Source organism: Physcomitrium patens, chromosome 15 (genome assembly GCF_059467195.1).
Source record: "Physcomitrium patens ecotype Gransden chromosome 15, ASM5946719v1, whole genome shotgun sequence".
In the NCBI taxonomy this organism is placed as follows: domain Eukaryota; kingdom Viridiplantae; phylum Streptophyta; class Bryopsida; order Funariales; family Funariaceae; genus Physcomitrium; species Physcomitrium patens.
The window spans coordinates 12433823-12459790 of record NC_143424.1 but is presented as its reverse complement, the minus strand read 5'-3'; the positions used below and the strand labels follow the sequence as shown (position 1 = coordinate 12459790).

The 25968-nt window shown below is 31.2% G+C and overlaps 1 protein-coding gene, 1 long non-coding RNA gene and 1 pseudogene across 3 annotated transcripts; 1 reads left to right on the top strand and 2 right to left on the bottom strand.

Annotated features, from left to right (window-relative positions):
- Nucleotides 1-5319: 5319 nt before the first annotated feature.
- On the bottom strand, nt 5320-7244 carry LOC112292122 (uncharacterized; annotated as a pseudogene). The gene is made up of 5 exons (XR_016506495.1): nt 6996-7244; nt 6604-6777; nt 6248-6331; nt 5853-5945; nt 5320-5602 (listed from the first exon to the last, which is right to left on the bottom strand). The product of XR_016506495.1 is annotated as an uncharacterized LOC112292122 (transcript).
- On the bottom strand, nt 7238-10685 carry LOC112292365 (uncharacterized). Its single transcript, XM_090256470.1, has 2 exons — nt 8535-10685; nt 7238-7376 (listed from the first exon to the last, which is right to left on the bottom strand). The coding sequence occupies exon 1, from the start codon at nt 9939-9941 to the stop codon at nt 8601-8603; it is 1341 nt and encodes a 446-aa protein (XP_090112596.1). The 5' UTR covers nt 9942-10685; the 3' UTR covers nt 7238-7376; nt 8535-8600.
- Nucleotides 10686-16587: 5902 nt separating this feature from the next.
- On the top strand, nt 16588-19199 carry LOC141046229 (uncharacterized). The gene is made up of 3 exons (XR_012218999.2): nt 16588-17136; nt 17336-17417; nt 17762-19199. It is a non-coding gene; the product is annotated as an uncharacterized LOC141046229 (long non-coding RNA).
- The last annotated feature ends 6769 nt before the right edge of the window (nt 19200-25968 follow it).

Below are 25968 nucleotides of genomic sequence, written 5' to 3'. Positions count from 1 at the left end.
ATAAAAATAATATAAAATATTATGAAAATTTAGTGTTGAGGTTTAGAAGAGTTTTTCTTTCTTTATAAGCTTTCCAAAAAGCTTTTACTTGCTCCAAGACAAGTTAATATGGATGAGCGGTGCTTTTTTGGAAAATAAAAAATAAAAAATAAATCAACAACTGTTTTGGAGGTTTTTTTAGCATATATTTCGAATTTGGATTTGAGATTTTGAAGAATTGTTCATTTCTTTATAAGCTTTTTATAAAGTTCTCACTTGCTTAAAGAAGAGTTAGTATGAAGTTGTGGTACTTTTTTTTTTGATAAAGAGGAGTCAATTGCTTTGTATTAATATAATCTGTGGCTTTATTTGCTCATAAAGTATGTTATAGAAAATTTTAAGAAGTGAGGTTTTTTGTATATATGTAAGGGCTGAATAGCTCTTCAAAAAGCCATTACATTCTCAAATCTAATGAAATATAGAGTTATGGCATATATTTGAGTGAAGAAGGGATGTTAATTGCTTCATACTATGAAGAGCTACTATGTACATATAAGGTGGTGGAGTTTATTTGAATAAAAGGTAATATTTGACCATATCAAGTTCTAGCCAAAAACCTTTTATTTTCCTAATGCAAACTCTCTCATCCTAAAAATAATAAGATTTTTTTATATATATGTATTAAGCTAGTTACATAATATGGTAATTGAATTTTACCTAATTTTAAGTAAAAGAAGAAATAAAAATATAGCACAATTGATGTGGAATGAATGATAATGACTTAGTAATGATTTTGACATAGAGATTAGAAAGTAACTTAACAGTCATCATGAAGAAAGAAAAAAGAAATTGTATTGAGCATGCAATTATAAATGCATTGCAAATTGCCTTGGTCAATTAATAAAGAATGCAGATTAAAAATTGCCAATACCTCTTCTAAATCTACACCCATAATTTGTTTTTTTGATAATACATTTCTATTATTCTTCAATTGATGTTGTTGACTATCTTAAAGATTTATTAGATAACTTTTTATTAGTAAGATTTTTGCCATTTGATTTTGTTTCTCTTTTTTTTTTTTTTTTTCATTTTTTTCCTATGCAAGCAATTGATATCTTGTTGATTTACTCTATTTAGTTTCAAGTTTTGCTCTTCATAGTTTGACTTTTAGTGTTAATTCTTCACTAAGTCTGTATGCTAATCTTTAATCTATTACTTTCTTGATTGTTGATGTTTGTATCTTGGAGGAGCAATAAGGGAGCTATTGATTCTTCTTTGACTATTAATATTCTTTTCTTGAAGATGCATTCAACTTAATTACTAAAAGATGGGATTTTGTTAAAAAATAATACTTAGAGGTTTTATATCATATATTGTGGTTATAATATAGGATTTTTTGCAAATTGGCCAAAGAATAAGAGAAAAATTAAAAGATAATAAGAAGTAGAATTCAAAAAAATCAAAACTTGTCAAAATACAAAAGTATACATTTGACTTAAAAACTAAGTTGGATTAGTTAGGATTAAGTCTTCTTTTATATATCTATGCTTGTATTACTTATTAATATATACAAAAATACATGATATTGTAGGCGGTTTTTCATAGAACATAGTACTTTGTTTTTGTTGATGAAAGTATAATCAACAATTGAAGCTTTCTCAACCATGCTATAGGTGTTGATCCTAGTTTATATAATATATTTGATATTGATTTATAAAAATTGATATCTCCAACCTAATCAATATCTACAAAAATAGGAATCTTTTTTTGTTGTTGAAGGAATAGAGTCTCAAACAATCTATGGTGCCTTTGAGGTACTAAAATATCTTTTTTTGCTGCAATTAAATAAGTGGATTGAAGATTATTCATGAAATAATAATAATCTACATAGATCAATACTATTACACAGTTTCTACTTCAAATTGTAAAGTACATGTTTGGATCTTTATTGCTTTTTTGGAGGTTTTTGGAAGTCTCATTGATAGTTATTAATTTGACCATATTAGACTTTTAGAATGTAACATAATCCATACAAAGTTCGTTCTAATTTACAAACTTATCTTTTACTTTTTTTTTTAAAATCCAACAAGTAGTATTATATATATTTCTTTATCAAGTTTGTCATTAAGAAATGTTGTCTTTATATCTAAGTATTGTAACTTCGAATTCTCTATAACTGCCAATACAATAATGGTTCTAACTATTGACTAATTAATCATATGTATAAAGATTTTAAAGAAGTCTATTTCTTCTTCTTATTTACATCCATGGACTACAATCATGGCTTTGAGTTTTTCAACATTACTAATTGGTTCCAATTTTTTTTTAAAGATCTACTTAGCCAATATTGATGTCTTACCTTTGGATAAGTTTATTAAGTTCTAAGTTTTATTTTTTTGTATAGATTTTAATTCTTGTATAATTTTAACTTGCCACCTAATATATTAAATTGCTTCTTTATAATTCTTTAGTTCTACCTCTATTTCAATTGTGAGCATATAACTATCTTTGAATTTTATTTTAATTTTTCTATTTTAAATAAGATACTTATGTTAATAACTTTATTTTGTGATTATTTATTGATGAATGCTCTTAGGTATTTTTCTTGAAGTGTTTTCTAATGAGATATTTGTTAACATCAAAATTATACTTATTTCAAGATTTGTGCTCTCTTTTTCTTTATATTTAAAATTTTTAATTAAATTACTTTGATCATTCACATATTAGTTATTGTATTAAATATATTTTCGAGTTATAAATCAATTTTTAAAAATAATTTTACTTCTTGTATTAGGATTGGATTCTTTTATATGTGGTCAAAATTTATTAGGGTCTCATCAAATACTATATCTCCGCTAATGTGGATCTTATAGTGTATAAGGTCAAATACTCTATAAGCTTTTTTTTTATTATCATATTCTAAAAATATATATTTAATTTTTTTCTTTCTAATTTGATCTTTTTTTGAAATGTTATGGTAGGTAACTAATCCAAAGACTTATAAGTGATCTACATGCAGTTTGATTTTACTATAGAGTTGCTCTAGAATTATACCTTAGTTTGTTCTACTAGGACTAATATTCACTAGATAGTTAGCACAATAGATAGCTTCATTCCATAAGTAGGCTGATAGTTGGTATGCAATCAACATCAAGCATGTCCTTTCTACTATGATTTGATTTTTTTTTTTATTAACTTCATTTTATTAAAGAGTGCATGCTATGGTAAGTTGCCTCCTTATTCCATGCAGTATTAAAAAGACATTGAATTCTTGTGATAAATATTCTTTTCTTCTATTTATTTTTAAGCTAGATATTTATTTTCTTCTTTCTCTTTTTACTTAAATTTTGAATTTTCTAAATTTTCTAAATGTCTTATCTTTGTTTTATAGCAAATATATTCAATTCTTCCAAAAGTAATCATTTATGAATACTACAAAATAATTGGAGTCTCCCAAAGATGGTGTTCTCATAAGTCCTATTAAGTCAGAATGTATAAGTTATAGTACCTTTTTTACAAGGTGACGTGAATTTTTTAGAAAACTTTTTCAATGTTGTTGTCTCACAAAGCAGTCCTTGTACGTCTCTTCAAGTGTGTGGAATAGCAACAATCCTTGTACTTGACAAGCTCTTGATAAGTGATATAATCTAGCATAATGTAAGTGCCTAAATCTTTTATGCCATAGTTTAGCATTATCATCTTTTGTCATTAAGTTTACTTCAATGGTTTTTGGTTTTGATATTCTATCATAATCCTTAAAAGAATCCATTCTATTTCTTTCTTATTCTTGTAGATGTCAACTTTCCAATGCATTTTAATACCAAACAATGTTTATTAGTGAACATAATTATATTGCTATGGTTTGTTAATATTTATATTAAAATCAAGTTGCAATCTAAGACTAAGACATATAAAATATTGTGTAGATTTATTGCATTAGATACTAAAGTTACATTAGCAAAACAAGCAACCTTGATCTTATAAGATTTGCCATCAATGGTTTTTACTATCATATTTAGAATTTGTACATCTAATAGTTGGAGGTTTGAGATTTCTTTGATAAAATGATTGCTAGTTCTTGAGTTGATATACTAGTTCATGTTCTAAAAGTCAATAAGTTTGGCTTTGCTTGTGTTATCTCCAAAACTTCCATAAGTACTGCCTTCTACATTATTTATATTGGCACTATTGTATTGGTTTTATAAACAGCTTCAAGCAATGTGATTGGATTTTTTACATGTATAGCAATAAAAAAATCTTATGTTTTTGTATTATCTAAATCCAAATGTAGGAGGTTGTAATCCTACTCCAGCAAAACTTAATGATCTTCTAAGTTTGTCTTAAAGTTGTTGATTATTTATATAAGGTCTTGGTTCTCCAAAGTATTGCAATATTCCTTAAGTTAAGTTACTTTTCCTTTGACAACTTTTTCCATGCATGAAGTAATTATATCCACATCCTCTAAGTTGTACATATTGAAATTGTACAATTATAGCTTCTTTTTATCCCAATTTTTGTTGCCTTGCTATTATGCAATGAGTTTTAATGAGAAGCTTATCTATAACGCCTTCAAATATTGGTTGTATCATATTAGTGATGTCTTAAATCATCATTTCATAGCTTTGTAGTAATCCATTGAAAATTATATTTATAAGTGCCTTATTTGTAATATCTTCATCAAACGCCTTCAATTTGTTCTTCATGTTCATTACCACCATTAGATAAGTATTGATATCACTTCCTTCTTACATTATCATCCCATTGAGTTTGTTAGTCAATAACATAATTTGTTGTTAATCTCCTACATGAAACATTCTTCTAAGGATGTTCCATGAATCTACAAGGTCACTATATTGGAATATTGTACCTATCAAACTATCTACAATTAACATGATAAAGCTAAATTAAGTTCTTTGCATTGCCTCTATTACTTGTGTTTATGAATAAGACTTCTTTAATATAATAACAAGAAATATTGAAACTAACTTCTTTATTTCTACAATGCTCCACAAATTCTCTTTCTTTAGAATTACAAACATCTTCCAAACAAAATAGTTCTGAATTCCAACTAGTTCGTTCAATTCTCCCATGTTGCAAATAAAACTCAAGTGCTTTTCTATTAACAAAAAGATTGTTTTATACATATGTATTAATCTAATGGCATTCTCTGATAATCTAGTTTTCCCTAACCATGAATAAAAGAAGAGACAAGGTAGGATGGCTAATGTGGAACGAGCCATGATAACTCAACAATGCTTTTAATGTGGAGATTGAGAAGTAACTCAACACTTGTCATGGAGAGAGAGGTAAGAGACTACATCAAGCACGCAATAGTGGAGGTAGTGCCAAGTGACTTGATCGATTGACGAGGGATGAAGGTTGGATATCGCCAACAAGCCTCATTCATTAAAGAGTGTACATTTGGGGCTTGAGTCTCAAAGGCGGTTGCAGGCATGATACAACCACACCTGAACCGTCATCTCCAGCATGACGCAATTAGAGTTTGCATCCACGGCCGTCATTTATCACGTCCGGAATTCAGCAACCTGCCCTCTCTCTCCACATTCATAAACTCTCGAGGTGTATCTATTTCCCTGATTAACTGCTTTAAATCCTCATCCACCTGCTTATATCAAAACAAGGAAAACCAAGGTGCATTTCACGTTACGTTAAACTCATCAAGCCAGGTGAACAAACATATAAAACAGATTCTCATCTCTCATATTTTAAGTAATGACAAACAAATAAATCAATCAATAAAGCTCAATTGTTGCAGTGGAACATCCCATGAGCTGAAACGGTTCTTAATTGTGTACTGGTCTTTCGAGAAACCAGTACAAAGGAAGGAACAGCGTGATGCAAGAACAACATACCTTGATAACGATTTTGGGATCATTTAATTAGACAATGTGCTCTTGCGAATCACTGTTCATCAAAACCCAAACTTTCCCACTCGCTTTGAGATCCTAAGTACAGAAAAGGATACTAGAATTTGCACTAACGATCAAAATGATGTGTAAAAGTCGCACTCTGCACAATTGCTTCAAACAAACTCACACTTCAACAAATAAACGCAGATACACAACTTGAATACACCTTTGTTATGTGCTAAAATCATGCAGTCAAGTATGGTTACTTACAAGATAAATTTCTCCTCGAAGCGACTACAATGAGATTCTCATAATTTACATTTGGACGAATTACTAGCGCGGATTGCACACCAGACACGGCACGGTATCCGCGCTGCTTAGAAATCAACCATGCGTACCTGAACATCAGCAGCGATACCAGGATTCGAGTCTTTTAAATCACCCATAGGAACCCCTTCTAGAAGCTTCCTCACAAGTCGTGATTAGACTGCCAAAGCACAAAAACGAAATTCCTAAGCGAACCAAATCAAGTCCACTTCGCACTCAAATAGTCCACACTGAATGCAGATGAAGCGTGGATTCTCTTTGATCATGGCTCGATTATATCGACTCACAATTCAAAGTTTCTCAAAGCTTGCAGCTTAATGAAATGAAGTACTCGAGGACTATCGAATTTCAATCGCGCACAAACGAAGATTGCCCAAGGTCTTCACTCCAGCAGCCAGGAGAACTTGCAATACAATTCACAAAATTACACTTGAGACCATAATGGTATGGGTGATGCATTTAGAGAAACTTTGTACGCGAATCGCTGCCCGTCGAACGAAACCTTCACATTGCTTTTAAAGCTCTCAAATACATCCTTGATACCCTTTACATCGACAAGGCAGAGATCATTGATCTCTTCAGGCAGAAGAACCTGGCGTGTCTGCAAAAATCAAGAAAAACAAAAATGTTGAGATCCGTCCAAGAATTTGTGTGAAAATCATGCCTCCTACAGCACTCCCTCATTTAGGAAGGTGAAGAGAACCGGGTCGAATCATCGAAGCAACCAATGAGTTTCACGTAACAAGGTTCAAAGCGAATGCAATTTGAGGCACAAGAAACAAAATGGAAACCCACTTGGTACGCAGGGAGAGGACGTACTTCGAGCAAGAGTTCGATCACACGCTTAATTTGCGCACCGACGGGCGACTTCTGGATGGTGGCGATCTGTTGCAGCTTCTCCCTGTCATTAGTAAAGAAGAACCGCTGCGCTAGCGGCACAAGGGCCTGCGACCGAGGGGGCAGGGCGGGTGCTTTGCGAGAGGCGGAAGAAGAAGAAGAAGAAGAAGAAGAAGCGGCTTCGGGACGAGTAGGGGGGTGGCGAGAGATGCTTGCAACTTCTCTTGCCGTTTATTAAACTGCGCGAGCTTGTGTTCTAACGCCATGGTTTTGCGATCAGCGAGACTGATGCTCACAGAACTGCTGCAAACAATTTCTGGCGATTCCCGGGTACACAATCCGACACGCGAAGGAGCAGAAACCCTAAAAACACACAACCATCAAATAGAATTAATAGAAAGGACGGGCTTCAATGTCGGGATAAAGTCCACGTCGGACGCAAATCCATTGTTGGAGTATATGCCTCGTAGACTCTGTGCCATGTCAGCTTGTGACACGTTGGATTATGATACAACGTTGGGTGTCAAAGATATCCTCGTTGTCATGTTGGACCACATTGAGTATTAGAATTTTTGCAAATTAGGGTGTGAGTGATTTTATAAGATATTAGTTTGGGAAAATAATATTGATAAAATTGACTAAAAAGGTGGAATGATTTTTTTTTTTGATTTTTTTTTTGATTTTTTTTATAAAACAAATAAGACAATGCAAAAAAATTCTAAACAATCAATTATTTATTACACTATCCTTTTATTTCTTTTTTATGAATATTCTAATTATGTAATGTATTGTTGTATACAAAATGACTATTGGTGTTTATAGCTTTGCTTCAATTATTTCTAAAAACAATTATGTAGAAAACAATAACTAAATGTAATTGGTTATGAATAAATATTAAAATTTCTAAATGTATGATCTATTAAATTTAATAATACTATATCCATTCAAGCCATTTACAATATTTTTTCGAGATTTATTTCCATTTTTTGTAAAATCCTTTACTTCGGCATCATTAGTGGTACTTTAAGTGAAACACTAAAAAAACACTCGTGAAAGCAATCCCATATTTTTTCTCTAGTTTCAATGCGGTACCGTAAATTCAAAACTTCAGTATGTTAGTAGTTGTGATTTTATATCACTTGTACTTCTCTTTCTAGCTTTCCATCAATACCGCTGTCTTTTCCCTTCTTCAAAACTTTTCTAGATAATTTCACTACAGAAATCATTGTACTAGGCCTTGAGCTTTAGTATGGGAAGAGACCACTTGGCTCTGAAAATTGTTGTAAAGTACAGCACGCTGAAGAAACAGCAGCTTGAAAAACAACTAAAGACTAATATGTGGTGAGAGGTTCGGAATTTTAATAGAACCAACGCTCAAGAAAAAAAAAATCCTTGGAGAAGGCAAGACTCATCAGTAAAACTCCACATCCAACACTGTGAAGTGGCCGCAAAAGGAAGAGGGTTCATTGTTCGAAGTGCAGATGTACATGCACAAAGAAAGAGGAGGTTTGTAAAGCTTGCCAAGATATGGTGTGTTCATGGCGAATCCCGGTAATGCTTGAGCCCTGGTCCCACCGACTAGTGAGATTACATCACCGCAACTGGTGATGTGAATTCTTGTATACTTCCAAGGTTGCTTTTCCGCTTGTTGCCGATTAGTCCCGCCTCTCTCAAGACGGATGTCAGCCCGGTTGATGCGCTCCGCGCATTGGAAGCTCTCGGCAAGAGTGCGGGTGGCTGCCAATCGGTGTTGTCGAGATCTTGAATCTCCCTGGGGATGTCGGTTTTAACATCGGACCAAAGATGCTTCAACCTGTTGGCGCCATGGACAAAGCCCTCGGGTTGTGCTGCCTCTGCTTTGTGGACTGATTGGTTCGCGGTCTTAGGTGCCTCTAACGCGCTCTGTGCCTCTCTCGACACAAGAACAGACTCGACCTTTACCTCACGCTCCGTCTCATTCGTGAACTTTTTGTCCCGCTCTGTGCTTCTCTCCGCGACTAAGGAGATATTTGTTAAAATGCCGGAGCAAGCAGAATCCTTAATCTGCTTGCGTCGAGAAGATTCATTTGTAGTCCTTTTGTACGAAGCGAACCACTTTGCTTTTACATACTCAGGTTTTCTCCAAGGCGGGAGAAACATCCCTTTCTTCTTCAAGGACCGCTTGACCGCTTCCGAAATCACATTAAGAATCTGCAGCAGCCGATTCGCTGTTCCAACGAACACAGCAGGAAGCATTTGATACACATTCTTGTATTGAGCAGTGGGTCTTGCAATCTCAAATTGATCTTGAAAGTCAATGTCGACGATCACCCTCGCTGCAGATTCATCTAAGCCAGTGAAGACAACGTCTATATATTCGTAATCACCTCCTGGAAAGATGCCAGCGTGATCCCACCGCGACTTGCAAAGAGCGGCATTGTAGCCACTGCTTCGAAGATACTTGACCACGCTCCGTCTCCTACACACATTGCTAGCGCAGTCCTCTTTCTCACCCTTGCCATCGGTGATGGTGTCTCCTGTCAAAGCGTCCAACATATAAATCACTTCACCTAAAAGTGACCTTTCCTGCTCGTTGTCGCAGGGAACCAAGTTCTGCAATGCTTCGGAGAGTTCGTTTCCGAGACTGGCTTTGGCAATTTCATCTTCAAGGCAAGCGTGGCCATCACCATTGCAACAACCGGATTCGCAATTGCACCTGGCTCTTCCGCACTTCCCTATCTCCTCTTTCTCCATGAACTCATACACCATTGCAGCCAAGCAGTTCGAGCTGGGCCCATGCTCGCTCCCGCTGGAGCTGTAATTCACCTTCCCCATATCCTTGTCACTCCCTACGAGCCGCGCTCTCACATTCTCTGGCCATGGATCCCTGACTTGTTTAGTCCTGAAAACCTGAGGGCTGGTCGGAGTTGCCGGCCTGAGGCTTTGCATGTCGATTGAGTGAAGCTTTGAGGCTTTAATCTTGGTCGCAGTGGATGTGGTTCGTTCTCTATCTCCTTCTCTCCCCAACAGCCTTGATGTGTGTCCGCCTGTTTTTGCAGCTGCTTCCACTGGCCTGGGCTCGGCATCATATCTCTCCACGAAGTTCTAGTACAACGTTACTAGACACACCTAATTTATATTGCATTTTTCGTCTTCATTACTAATTATTTTCAACTGATGCTCATGTATTGCTTGAACAATTCTTCCAGGGAAGAGAGCAAAATAAGAGATACGAAACAGCTATGCTTCACCGGAAAAATGAATGCCATTGACGCGATGCATCTCATTTGCCTACCTGTTATTTCATCTCTCCACGACTCGTTTCCCTCGCAATCAAATCAAGCTACCGAATCCTGAAACCTTACAATCGAATCGCTGTACACACACGCACACACACAAACTCTCTCTCTCTCTCTCTCTCTCTCTCTCTCTCGCCACTAGACTCTGGAAGCAAAATCTGCTGATTTCACAACACCAGCATCATTCTTCACACTATAGATCTCAATCCTCTACAAACCTCGGCGTAAACCTAGATCTCTTAATCACCAAACTCACTCGAAATCACCTCAACTTCAAAAATCCGCCGAATCAATAGTGGAGGCGAAGTTCAAGGGTGATTGAAGGGTTTCGTTGGCAATCCTATAGAGAAGGGGTAGATGTCTCGAAGAGACGAAAGACAACGGGAGAGAGGAGCAGCGAGTGGAACACGACCATTGTGACATCACCAGCGAAGTCATTCATATAGGCAAACGCGGAGGAGATGGAGGAGGAGCAGGGAGGAAGTGGATCGATAACGGGTGACATATCCCTGCCCCCCCACCCCCACAGGCTCAATGGAACACCCCGTCCACCCGTGATGAGGTGGAATCCAGCTCAGCAGAGGGGCCATGCCCTTTCCCGTCTGGCAACCAACGTCTTGTCCTCATTCAAGAAAACTCCCCCACCTGCCCGTTCATCACCAATGAGCATTCCAAGCATCCGTCTTAAGATTGAAAATATTGGAAAAGAGGACTCTACTCTCAAAAAAAACTAAACTAAATAAAATTAAAACTAAACTAAACTAAACTAAAAATACACTAAGAAATTATCCTCCACTACCACCAAATGTTTCACAATTAACATCTAGGCTTGTATCTATTCATCCATTCATGTGTGACTTCATTTGTACATACATCCCAATGGAAAAAAGAGTTTGTTGGGAGTGGAAACCACAAAAAGCTTCAATATATGGTAATCACTCCACATCTCAATTGTATTTGTATTTAATTCCCTTGATAAACTCAAATATTCTTGTGAATGTACATTGTTAATTATGTTATTAAAAATATTATACTTTTAAGATTATTTCATTAATTAAAAAAATCTTCTAAAAATATTTCAATTTTTTTAGAAATCTTTTAGAGTTTCTTTTTTTTCAAATACTAATAATTCTATCTATAAACTTGGATAAGAAGCCTCTAATTTATGAACTTAACTTATAATTAAAAATAAAATTATAATTATTTTTAGGATCATTAATTGCTTTCTTAAATTTTGTTTATCATATGGTTTACAATCATTGTTGTATCTTATCTTAATTATGCATGGTCATTTTTTTATTGAGTTTTTTTAATTGTACACGTTTATTTTTGTTCAAAGTTCTAAATCATGATTTTTAATGTATTTTTCAAATAATCACATTTTCTAATTATATACTTAATATAATTATACAAGTATATTTTATTATATTTTAATTTTTTTGAATTAAATTAATTTAAAAATAATTATATAATTAAAATTAAAATGAATAATAAAATAATTATAAAGTAATGATCCAATTTATGTTTTTGACTTGTTAGATTTTTAATTAAAATTTGGTTAAATATTTTAATATTTTAATATTTATATTTGAAATTCCTTGATAAAAATAAATAAATATTAATTTAATTTAAAATATGTACAAAATCCTTATATCAAACATTTTACTTATATTATGTATTTTATTTATATAACAACAAAGATGACACTAAAAAAACATCTAATTTCATATTTTAAAAATTTACTGTCTTATCAATTAGAAGGTATTTATGCATAAAGACCTCCTAATTGATAAGACTAAATGTTTTGGTCTATGTGAGTAGAACATGAATGGACAAAAACAATAACTTGTTGAACTAAGTTAGAAATGAGGTTAAAGCCTTAAATAGAATAAAAAAAAATTCTAAATTACCAAACCTAAGTCGACTACCTAAAATAGTAATAAGACAATAGACATGAGCCAAATTTGGGAGAGGGTGCATCTATAATTAATATTGGTTAAAGGGTACCAACCTTAAAAAAGCTATAACTCATTCAAATATTATCCAAATTACATATTTAAGATAATATTTTTTTATTTAAATATAAAAAATATTATAACTCAAATATATGATATGAATAATGTTAAGAAAATTATAATATTATAAGAATTGGCACCCCTCCTTGATAACGCCCATATGTTTGCTTCTCTTAGTGGCCTTTTTAATTTAATTTTGAAAAGGTCCCTTGTAATTTCCTTCTCTTCTTTCTTCTATGCACGCTTCTTATTCCCAACATGAATGCTTTACTAATTCTTTCTGATAATCCAACAGTATATCTTGTAGACATGTATAACTATTTCATATTTGAATAATATATAGTGAAAACCTTGATGCCAAATCTTAAAATATATATATATATATATATATATATATAATTTATTGAAATAAGTTAATTAATATATTTGAATAATCATTTTATTTAAAATTAATCTTGTTAAAATTAAAAAATTCACTTCATTCAATGAATTTGAATTCTATGGATGTAGTCAAGGCAAACCCATTGTGAGTTGATGTTTTAAGTTGACAATGGCCACCTGGTACAAAATGTGGTCCAAGATCAGGAAATTTTGAAAAGATTTTTAACTTTAAACATGTCACGTTTTTTATATTTTTTTAATAAGTCAATAATAATAATAATTTTAAATTGGTAAAATATGTCTAGATGTCTAAATGAAGAAAAATGTATAGATTCAATGTATTCTGTCTATACTTTATTTATATTTACTGTTTTCTTAGTGCATGGAGTTGTCAGAATGGAAGTGAATGATTTCCCATCTTGTCTAGTTGCAATGAATCTCCACAACAAATGTGCTCATAAGGCTAAACCACAACCTGACTGGATCTCATATGTATTCAGTCATTCATATATATATATATATATATATATATGTATTGACACACACACACATACATATATGAATGAATGAATGAAAGTATACATTGTTAACAAAAGAATCTAACGCTGATATTGTTTTTAGTTTTATTTCATTTCATTTCATTTCAAGTTTTTATTTTCAGCTGCATTGTCATGGACTTATGGGTGAGGTGGTCCTTGGTGTCCAGTCTAATCTTAGGACACAGAGATCGAGGAGGCTAAACATCTGTCATCACAAAACAAAGCACGACAAAAATAAAATAAGATACCGAGCAAACCAACAACAAGAACGAAGCAAGTCGGTCTCTAATGCAGACAGAGTGTGTTTTTATTTATTATTATTATTATTATTATTATAAGAAGAGAAAGGGGATTAGTCAAGTGCAGATCACATGAGATCGAAAAGCGATAGAGAGAGAGCTGCGGAAAGGATAAGATTTGTACCCACAAAGACAAACTCCGATCATCGCAGCGGCTCGACCGCTCTCTCACATGTCCCTGAATTCGATTCCACACCGAACTGGAAATAGAAGCGTTGTTGCAAGTCTATCCAGAACTTCACTTTACGAATACTGTCTCCAAGTTGTACCACAATCCAGCCTCCAGATGCTGCTGCTGCTGCAACATGTGCACCAGTTGCGGACCCAGTCGAGTCGCCGCATCGAGGGTTTTTTCTTTATTTTTTTCCACTGCAGAGAGCATATGCCCCCTGGAACCTGCGATGACGATGACGTTTCATGAATATGCCGCTAGTATCATGCCAGTGGTGTTGTGCAGCTGGTGTTGTGCTATGCTCAGTAGCGTCCGCTGCGTGACTGCAATGTGCAGTTGGTCAGTCCATCAGTCAGTCAGTCAATCAGTGTGTGTGGGAGTATCTCTCGATCCTCAGCAGCAGCTCTGATGATCCCCTCTGAGCGGACCTAAAGGTATATTTGCCGGAGACTGCTTCAATATGCTTACAGCGGTGACGGATTCAATGTGCCCAAGCTTGCACACCGCACAGAACGCGTGCTATTTTTACTGGCGGTTTAGAGTGGACGGTCGGAGTGGGAAATCCGCCACTGTGCCTTTCTAGAAGAAAAAGTTTTAACTCTCACATCTGCTGTTGATGCTCAAGAGGTGATTCCCAGCTCATGTCGATCCCATGAGTGCTGTGGAATCCCTCTCCTGTTTCTTCAGTTGTATCCGAATCAAAGCTAAAAGGGATTCAAATTCCATGTGTGGGCACAAAATGGAGTTGGCAGATCTGGGGTCCACCGGTCTCGAATACAGGGGGCATGTGCATTCATTCAAAGGCTATTACCGCACGTTCACAACCACTGGCTCTGCTCGCACGAGGTGAAACTTCTTCAAGAAAGACTAACTCTGCGTTAAAAAAATATCAACTCGTTGAATGCGATTCTAGATTCTCGATTACTAGAACATGGATTAATTCGGGAGAGCTGCGAGTTTTCTTTTATCGCTGGAAACCCTTACTTGCGACATCGGCAGTCGCCCGATCTACTCCAAAGCTCACCTGGAAGCTTGTTTTTAGAATGAACTGGGTGAGTATACTGAAACTGAGTCATGATCTGCACAGTAGTTCACGAAGCTTGACTGACCCTGCACATCGTGTGCTGAAAAGGAAGAATAAAAGGCTTCCTTGATCCATCAAAGTCTGGAAACTGTGCCTTCAGATAAGATAGAAAGATCAGAGGCATGTAAGGATATATATATATATATATATATGCATGCATACACTCACATATATGTGTACAAAACCTGATATTATGGGAGCTCGATGCTCTGTGTGTACTTATCTTTGTGGGTTATCGGTTCAAACAATGAAAATATTCCCAGTCAGCTTTTCAAACATGTCTTCAGAATGGAACGACTCCAAACCAAGGCAAGCAGCTTTGTTGAACATAGTTGACTACAGGAGCATGATGTGGAAAAAATATGTGCAAGAGAATACAAAAATCTTCTAACCAAAAAATAATTGGTGTGTTAAAAAGATAGTTATTTAAAACTTGGTTGGTTAAACAAATGTTAAGTATTTGAGTAAGGATTGCAATCCATTGAAACAATAATGTTCCAAATGGTGGTTTGATTATCAATTTTGAAGACGGGACATAGGTAAGTAGGTGGTAAGTCAATTTGCTCCATCTTCTCTACTTCTAAGCTTGCTTTATTATGAGGTATTAGAGAGTGAATTCTAATTCATAAAAAAGCTCAAAATCCCAAAATTTGGTGTGTATATTTGTATGAATAAAACTATATTTACATATAGCATAACATCTAATTATTATTTTTTTGATTTATACTTCTTTTCTTATTGGATATTTATATAATTTTCAAATCATTTGTTTTGCCTTCTTAAAGTTTGTTGATTGTGCATTATTAAAATCAAAAGTACTTGGAGATCTACCATCCTGTTATATATATATATGTATATAAGAGTGTGTTTTTATAGTCAAATACAAAGGGTTGGCATCATTCTGAACACTGTAATGATAAGATTTTTGAAAAAGATGTGTAGTGTAATAACAAATCATCAAACATGAGAACGAAAATGTTCACAATTCCTGTTGGAAATTGATGGACCCAGATTTTGTGAATCCATTCAGCTTGGAAACATCTTCATTAAATTTCTTTCATCATAGAAAATAAAGGACAAAGTGGAAAACACAAATAATCTTCATACAATGTAACTCTTCTTTTGAAGCATTTTCTACTACAATATGATCATATCAAACAACTAAGTGGCTATGGTTAATAAAACAGAGCCATACAAACACATAATTGTTTTCTTCTTCTTCTTCCTATATAAATATATAAATATATATATATATATATAAAGCTAATTTTCTCTACCAAAAACTACAAAAAAATAGTTTTAAATTTTCTGAATATTTTATGTTCAGTTGTTTTCTTTTCTTCAAAAATAGTATTTACATATTAAACTGATTATATTTATAAATAAAGTTTTTTAGGTGTAATATTTAAGATATAAATATATTGTTTTGAAGGTCCGTGTTTGCTACTTTAATGAACTACATCAAAATGGAAGAAAAAGTATGTATGTATGTAACTATATATATATATATATATATGAATTCTTAATTTATTATAAATTTAAATTTAATTTTTTTTATTCTACGCATAGAGAGAGACTATAAAATTTTACACTATAATACAAATTTTGGCTTGTAGGCACAAGGCGCATGTGGGTGGCCCCACGAACGGAGCCTTCAACGGAAAAAAGTATCGCACCGCAACGACCGCCGCCTCCGACGCCATCGTCGCAGTGCGATCTGATCTTCGTTCGTCCAACCTCGTCCAACTTTCGTTGCACTCTGGCGGCCACCTCCCTCCGTCTACTTTACACGTCCAACATGTCAGACCATCCCCCGGATCTTCGCTCCAGAGCCCACGTCCTCATCCAGAATGACCCTTCATCCATATCCGATACCAGTTACTACAAATCTGCTTCTGCCAGATCACTCTGCCAGCTACTCTATATCCCGCAGTCTCCTGCGGGTTCGTCATTGGTCTTCGCTAACGAGACCGCCACAAAATCCGACGTGGATAAAGAGACGTGGATGGAGACGGGGATTAGAGAGCAGCTAGCGACCATGTTGGTAGGCATAGTGTTATTAATAATGATAATTTCCAAATATCATGGAGCCAATGGGATGTAATCAAAAGGAGGTGGGAAATATAATGCAGCCAATCGTGAGCGTGGGATTAAGTGGTCCTCTAATAACCACTTTGAAGGGGTTTAACTCCCTCCCCCCCCCCATACACACTATTTATGACATCCATTTAATTCGCTTCAATGTTGTTCAAGTGAATTCTAGAGGAGATCCGTTGAAACGTTTTGGTGACACAAGGAATTTGATTAGGAACGTTGTGGTCCCCCTCCCCCCCTTCACATCTAATTGCCAAAAAGGTCAAAGTTGTCAGAAAAAGCTAAAGAAGAAAAAGATGTTTTCAAAATTGAAAATAAATAAACAAAGCTAAGTTTTCGAAATAAAAATGAACAAAAAAAAAAGTTTTGGCTCAGATTTTGGTACCGCCACGATAAGATTGCAATTTTTGTGTATTTGTTGCTCATTTTCGTGTAAAATGTCAGGGTTGAATTCACGCAGGAGAGTGAGACTTTTAATACCTCCAGACAAAAAAAAAATTATATATATATATATATATATATTGGTTGCAGAGAAAAATAGTGTAAGTACTCAGATATTAAACTTTTTTTTTTAACAATGATCTTAAGTGTCTTTTTTAGACAACATTCATCCCTCACCGCTTTTTTTTCTTTTTGCTTATTTAATTATTGATTTCTTTACTTATTTTTATTCCAAAACTACGATTTTTTTTGAAAACGATAATGAGATTGATTTATTTTTTATTTTATAGCACTTTGGCTTAGTGGCACTAACATCAAGCAAATCAGTGTAAAATAAACAATTGAATTTGAACTTTTGTAAATAAATATTTATATATATATATATATATACACGTAATGAGAGAATGGTTGGGTGACAATTTGCCTCCCACCCACAAATTGCCAGGTTGGCAAGTGCCAGATGGCAAAACCCCTCAATCAGTTGCCACGTGGAAGAAAATGTCTGACCTGTCACCGTGTGGATACGTAGGGAAGAATTGGCACCATTTTTTTCTTTGCTTTACTAATTGGCGCCATCACTTTGCTTTATTAATTTTGTTTTGAATTATTTGTTTGGATTATTTATTTATTATTTTTAAAATTTGTTTAAAATCTCAACTGCTAAGAACAAATCCTTGTGTTCAACCAGGTGTCATTTTGGCAATTAGCAGATGGAGGCCAAATTATAGTATGGAATAAAACTTCACACGTGCTATTTCCTCATGAGACAAATTATAGAGATTAGGATAGAATAATATAGAAAGTAAGTTTATTTATTTGGCTTTGCAAGCAAAACATTATATTGAACTAAATCCATAATAAATCGAGAGTTCCACCTCACTGAACTTTTGAGAAACATTTGTATATGTATATATTATAAACAAACGCGGTTGAATCATGTAAGCTGGACATTTACATGTTCTTTATGCAATTTAAGCCTGAATTTTGAGTTCCATTAACTCATTTGATACATTCAAATAGAAAACAATTTATAGATTTCTCACATCTATTTTTTTTTGTTATTGATAGTTTTACGGAGTAGTTATTGTTATACACACACATATAATGCGAGTTTGCAGTTTCCCCTGCAATTGCTTGTGTCTTTGGTTGAATTTATGTTATGATTCCATTACAAAACTTGATTAAACATTTTTCTGAATTTTGAATAGTGGGTCATTAGATATCAAAATTGAAGACTTGGGTCCTATATTCAATTATATTTATCAAAAGTAGATATTTGGAATTTACTAAAATCTTGATTATTTAATTATGTATGTATAAATGTATTTTTCTTTAAGTTGGTTTTGCACAGAAATTGATGCTTAATGTTTATATGATTCTAAAACTTTTAAGTAAATATTATAATACAAATTTCATGCATATTGCGATATACATTATTTATTTATTTTTAAAGTTCTGGTTTTGGAAGGTTCCTTATGTTTCATACATCATTCAAAAATCATTATTTCTATTTTTATACAATGAAAATATAGATTGAACTTGTAAAGTTAGTTTATACAAGTTTGAATTATTTTTTTATAAATTTTTATAAATTTTTTTGTTGAATTAGGATACATTTGTTGAATTAGGTTTTATTTTCCAATTGTGACATCAAATGAGAAAGAAATAAAATATACTTATAAGTACTGGTGTTACATTTAATTTTCTAGAAGATCTTTATTCAGGTGGCACATGATTTGATAATCATGTAGCTTTTAGTACAAATACATTACTCATTTTTCTAAATATATATGTATAAATATATATTATTTCCATCAATAATGTCATAGAAAAGCATCAAACTCTTGTAAGCAACACAAAAAAAATAAAAATAAAATAAAAAATGCATCTTGTTAAACAGAATTATTATGTGTTACTTTGGGATTAAAACAAAATCTGCGTCTCATTGAAATTATTCTACATTATATAGATTTTTAACCTCTTCAATATTATATTGTTATAAAATGCCCTATTATAATATGTTTTTTCCTCTAAAAAAATAGTTCAATTTTTATGTAAATGATTATAAATGATCATGCATTTATTTTGGAGATTATACTAGGTTATTTTTAAAAATATACTTGACAATTTTTACAGAAAATTTTTAATCGATTTTATATTTTATATTGAATAATTATTGTTAAAATCATTTTTATAGTTCTTCAACATATTTTAGTAAACAACTATGTTTAGTAGAAACTATAGTGGATTATTGTTCCAATGGGTATTAAATAAAAACTTATTAGAAAATTTTACATTTCTCTATAAATATGTATATATATATATATATATATATATATAGTTATTCTTTTATTTACTTCTTAAACTAATTGATTAGAAATATTACGATTTTTTTTTACCAACATATTACTAAGCCAAATCTTTAAGTTATTGATGATAATTCCTTGGCACAATGCATCAAAGATGTTATTTAAAATGTCTTGGATATAATTAAAAAAATTAAAAAAATAGCTCTAAAAATCAATCTCTGTATTCAATGTGATATTTTCATAAATATTTATATTTAATAAAATTTTAAATACAATGTTAGACTTTCAAATTTTGAATGGATTAGGTTGAGACGGTCATATATAATTTGAACTTTTAATTGTACATAGAGAACCATGTCATATCTTATTATCTATAAATGAAATGCAAACTATCAGTTGATATTAAGCATAACCACACTGACTAGCATCTTGTTAGTTTCAATTTAGTTATTATGGAGTATTGAATAAAAATAAAAATAAAATCATATGTAAATTTATTAAGTTTTAAAATTTTAATATGTTAATAATATTATTATTGATCTTTGTTATGAAAAACTAATATTTTTTAAGGAATGTACCAATAAATTCTTGATATAAAAAACTTCAAATATAGTTCATTTTTGCTTTATGCTATTTTTTTAAAGATTAATCAAGAATATGTTTTAAGACTAGTTAAAAAAAAGATAAATTTAAATATATACATAGATTTTATTAGCATTTTTGTTAATATTGTGCTAAAGACTCTTTAAGAAAAACAATTATTTTGTATTTGTATACATACATATATTTTTATGTATTCAATGTTAATATTTGATTAATGATGGCAAACAATCACTTATTATTATGACCTTAATGGCATATTTGCTATAATAAATTTATTAACCATAAAAGACTGAAGAATAAAACAAGCATGCTATTATTTATATAAATTAAGTTATATTAACACAAATATTTTTTTATAAATAATAATAAGAAGAATCATAATTTTTATAATTAAAAAAAAATTACATTAAATACTATTACGTAAAATATATTTACATTAAAATCTATAAAACATAATAAAATAAAATTATAATCTATTTAAATTATAATTTATCTAAAACTTTATCTTATGTATATGTATAAATTAATTTACCATGATAATATCAATCTCTTTCTTTTTAATTTATAAAAAAAATTAATTATCAATTATAAATTTGTGAAAACTAAGTTTTTAAATTTATTCCTATGGATCAGAATATACTTATTCAATTTATTTCTATTAATTAGAAATTTTAATGTATTGATTTTAAACTAATAAAAAGTAAGATTATTTTTTATGCAAAAGAGTTTACTAAATTTTAAGTAAAACATTTTTGATTCTAAAGAGATTTTAAATATTTTTAGGCTTACTTTTATTTTAAATATTCTTTTCAAATTTAGACTTTTTCTTAACAATGATAAATGGAATAAGAATTTATTTTAGTTAGTTGTTCTACCAAACATGTGCTAGTATAGGTATATGTGTTTGTTATTTTCTGCATGTAGAATTTTACCAGTTATTTTACAAATGTTTTAAAAAACATTATCTTGTACTACTGTATTTGAAATAATAAAACATTGTATATACATTTCTTGCATTCTATCACCTTCCACACATCTTTGGCTACTATAGAACGTCAAGTTGAAATTATAATTATTCTAATATTATAATACATTATCCATTGTGAGAAGTAGTTATGAAAACTACAAGATATAAATCATATCTTTAGAAATAATTTTTGATATTTAATAAATATTATTTATAGAATAGTATATATTTACTTTTTATAGTAAATATAATTGAAAATAATTGTTTTGACTTAATTTTCTTTTTAATTAAATAGTTAAATATGACATTGTTTTTTATACGAAATGTGGTATTTATTTCACAATTTTCATTATGAACTTTGATATTTTATAAAAAATACAAAAAACTTCTTTTTAAATAAAATAGATATATGCTATTAGAAGCCTAATTTTCATGGTTGTGTTAAGCCATATGTAAAATGGTATTGAATTAAATAGCTTGTTTCATGTGAAACCATAAATCTTAATCTTCAAGACTCTTATAAGGTTTTTGGTTTAATGTGCGAGTTGAATGGATCTTAAATCTAGATATTTCATGCATTAAATAAACACTACACATACAATTTCAATAACACTCAATAATCTATTTAAAAAATATTAAAAATTAGATAAACAATCATTGATTCTAAAATACAATTTTTAAAATACTACCATAATATTTTTACCAAGTTACCTATATCTCTTTTTGTGGCATAATTAATAGCTGCAAAGATGCACTCACGTCGTCATTTTTTGATCTTTTTATAAAACATCTACAAAGTTTAAAATGTATTTCTAAAAATCACATATGGGTTAAAGAATAATTTTTTTTGTTTAAGATAGTACTCCCCTACGTATGATTCTTCACGATATACTTGCATTAATAATTAAAATGTACATGAAAAAACCAGTTTACGATTTTGAACAATTTCATCAATTAATTTTCCCTTAAAAAGTAACAATGTTTTGGTTACATTACAGATTAATTATGCAATATTTATTATACACTAACAAAACAAGGATGCAGAGAGTCTCAAACATTTTTCCAGATTCAAAATAAGACTCCAAAATTGGATTATTCCAAGCCATGCTTTAGGCTTTGAAACCCTAAAAAAGAAGTAACCTTTGAACTTTAAAAGCAAGTCTCGAAGATAAAAAGGAACTTTCATCCAATCCACACAGATGAACATATTTTCCACATCCATCCAAGAATTTCATTGGCGCGAAAAATATCTGCGCCATGTGCTGCAGTGGCGTTGGATGATTGTGATAATGAGTTGTTAGAGAGAGAGTGTAGAGAGAAGCTTGGAAGGAAGGTGTGACGTAACCTGCACAGATAAAAAGACGGGTGTACTGACCCGGCCCGGGCTCGTATGTCCAAGCTGGATGGCAATGGGCACCCATCCTCTGCCCACTGACCCCATATTATTAAACTTATTAATATTATTAAGTTTAATGTTCTTTTTTATTACTCTTTGAACTGATTGAGTTGGTGGGGTAGTAATTCTTGAAACTAAATGATATATATATATATATATATACATACATACATACATACATATGGAATTGTTAGATTGATCCAAGCATTTACTAAATTAACCCATCCAAACTAAAAGTAAAATTTGAAATAAATAAGTAAGTCTAATAGAATGAACTGGTGGAAATACTTTATTCAGATTACAATACTTATCAAAGAGGTATACCAATTTAATTGGCAATGTCAAAATCCATCTCAAGTTTTTACACAGATAGTTGATTTAATGTTGGTTTTCTAAAGCAAACAATATCATCCAAATATTTTTTATATTAAAATGTGGCCTTTTGTTTTCAAATCGTTTGAGAAAATTTGTTGAAAAAGTGAATTGGCCCTTATGTTTGCATCTCATAACAAAGTGCCACTTTTTTCTTATGAAATCCGTATAGTTCTCTGTTGTTACAATTATATTTTTGAAAATTTCAATAATTTTTACAACAATATTTTTGCAGATTTTTCAAATTTCTTTTTCATTTGACTAAAACCAATTATACCTAGTAAATTTACAACTTTGTTTATAAACTTTGTAGAATCATTTTTTAAACCTTTGCACTCATATATGATTGGTTTTGACAAAAAGCTCTTGGTACATACTTTATAAAATGTACATCCAAAATAAAAGATCATAATACATTAGAAAATGATTGTACTTTTATCATTTCAAAGCGCATTATTGAGAATAGTCCTTTTTAAAAATGAATGCAGGCTACTTCATTAATATTATATAACAGTTTTGCATCATTTATTTTGGGTATTACATCAAATCAAAATCCTCCCTAACAAGCACCCAATACATTTTTAACATAATATATATATATATATATATATATATTAGATTATAATACCAACGTATTAATGTTCTGTAGTTCTAAGATTTAGACTAACATGTAAAATACTTCAATGCTTTCTTTACAAGTTGTTTAATGTCAAAATACATAAGCAAAACTAAAGTAGTATAGAACACAAATCACTAAAAGAATCCATACGAGTCTATTGTAACTAATGTAATACTAAAATTGATTCATATGCCGTAATTTAATCATAACTGTATCGAAGTAGTACATGTATTAATTCCATAATTGTGAGTTTACAACCTTTGAAATTATATTTTTACTTTTTGGTAGAAGTAATTTAGTTAAAATATTTTCTGTGTTTTTTTTTTCTTTTTTCTTTTTTCTTTTTTTTTTTGCAAAATTTATATTGACATGTTTTATACTTATAATGAAAAATCAATACATAATAAAAAAATGCTATCTTTGCATTTCTTTTATGCCATTCATGCTATCTTCTTCATTATGTATACATTTATGTTATCACTTTTTCTTTTTAGGAATTTAAAAGCTGAAAATGGAAAATATACATTATCATAATGAGAAAAAATATATAAATACATAATTTATCTGATAGAGATTTTTACATTGATTACAATAATAGTGAAGTTATAAGCTAATATTATGAATTTAAATTAATGTTTTTGTAGAATGAAATTCACTTATCACTTTCTGTAAGACATTCTAAATTTTCTCTCTTAATAATGCAATACACTGTTACTTAGTAAGTGTTGTTAATTAAAAATGTTTTAATTTATCCTCATCTAATTTATAAGTATCGTATATTAAAGATGTTATGATCAAAATCACTTAGTTAGAAGGCATTCTGATTTTAACCCAATTTAAATTTCTAAACATGATACTTCTTATGAATATAATATTTATCTTTCAATAGTTTGGATATTTTAACATGTTATATTATAATTTTTAAAAATTTAAAATTTAATTTGTGCGTATATATATATATATATATATGATTTTATGTGTATTCTTGTTTAAATTTTCATTACTCTTTTTAAAATTATATTTTAAGAAACTAATGATAATCACATAATCAGTAATTTTAATATAAATATCAGGTCAAATGAGTGTGTTATATTAATACAATGTTGACTATATTGGTGATAAAAACTAATTACAAAACTGCATATGTTTATATATATATATATATATTTATATATAAGTATTCATGTGAAAATATTCACATAGAAGCAAAACTTCATATTTATATACAGAAATTCCACGTGCAGTGTTCTTGCTTATTACATAGTAGTTAAATTTGTTTAAAAAATAGCTTGAAAGTACTCTATAAATCTAATGGTTTTAATTTTTTTTCAAAAAGAGTGTTTATAATAATTAATCAATATTGGCTGTTGCCCAGTTTAAAGTTACAATAGCTTTCTAACCTACCTCGTTTTTATAATTTAATTTGATTTTCTTTAATATTATTGAAGGTTGTAACAGATTTGATTTTTCATTCTTTTATTGAAGAAATATCCAAAATCTGCTGAGTAAACAAGCTCTGATATTTTGATGCAATGCAAATATTAAATTTTGATCTTGAAGCTGCTCAATCATGGAGACATGAATGAGATCTGCTGAAATTTCTGTGTTGGAAATCACATTATCTCGATATATTTTTATTCAGTAAAAAATCAGTCTTAAAATTTTCACAATAATTTTAGCGAAACGTTGTTCTGTACATTGTAAACTTGTAGAAAGAATATCAAAGAAGTAATTCTTTTGGAATTCTATTTTTGGGGGAGGGGGTGGGGACAATATGCGTAGAGTGTGGGAAGAAAGGATGATTCTTATTAAATCTATGTGTCCTAATAGAATAGCAAGTGGATTCCCCATCCCAATGATGCCTTTGTAATCACCCAATATTTAACAAATACATTAATAAATCAGAAGAAGAAGAAGAAGAAGAAGATGAGAAGGTACTCCCCCAAATTGAATCAGAACCACAACAACACTTTCTTTTTTCGCCTAGAAACCAACTTCCTCCTTGCCTCTCTGCAAGTAACACATTAATATATATATATATATATATATATAATGGTTGAAATTTTATAAGAAGTAGCTCTCGCATACACCCCAATGCATGAAACAAAGCCTGTGCATAATCCTTCTCCTACTCCCTGCAAAAAGGCATGTTTGATGAATAGAGGAGAGCATTTCTTTAGCCTCAATACTAGAACACACATTTTTATTCATTTAACTGGTCGCCATGTGGTCAATGGATAGGAACCGTGATGTTGCTGATAAGGATGGAACAGGTGTGGCTGTCTTGCTGCAGGACCAGAGATCATCCTATCTAGATTATATATATATATATATATATATAAAGATACATATATATAGATATAAAGATATATATAGATATATAAAG

Bases quoted from the DNA above. Each gene is read 5' to 3' on its own strand.
- LOC112292365 (XM_090256470.1), bottom strand. From the start codon at position 9,941: ATGCAAAGCCTCAGGCCGGCAACTCCGACCAGCCCTCAGGTTTTCAGG.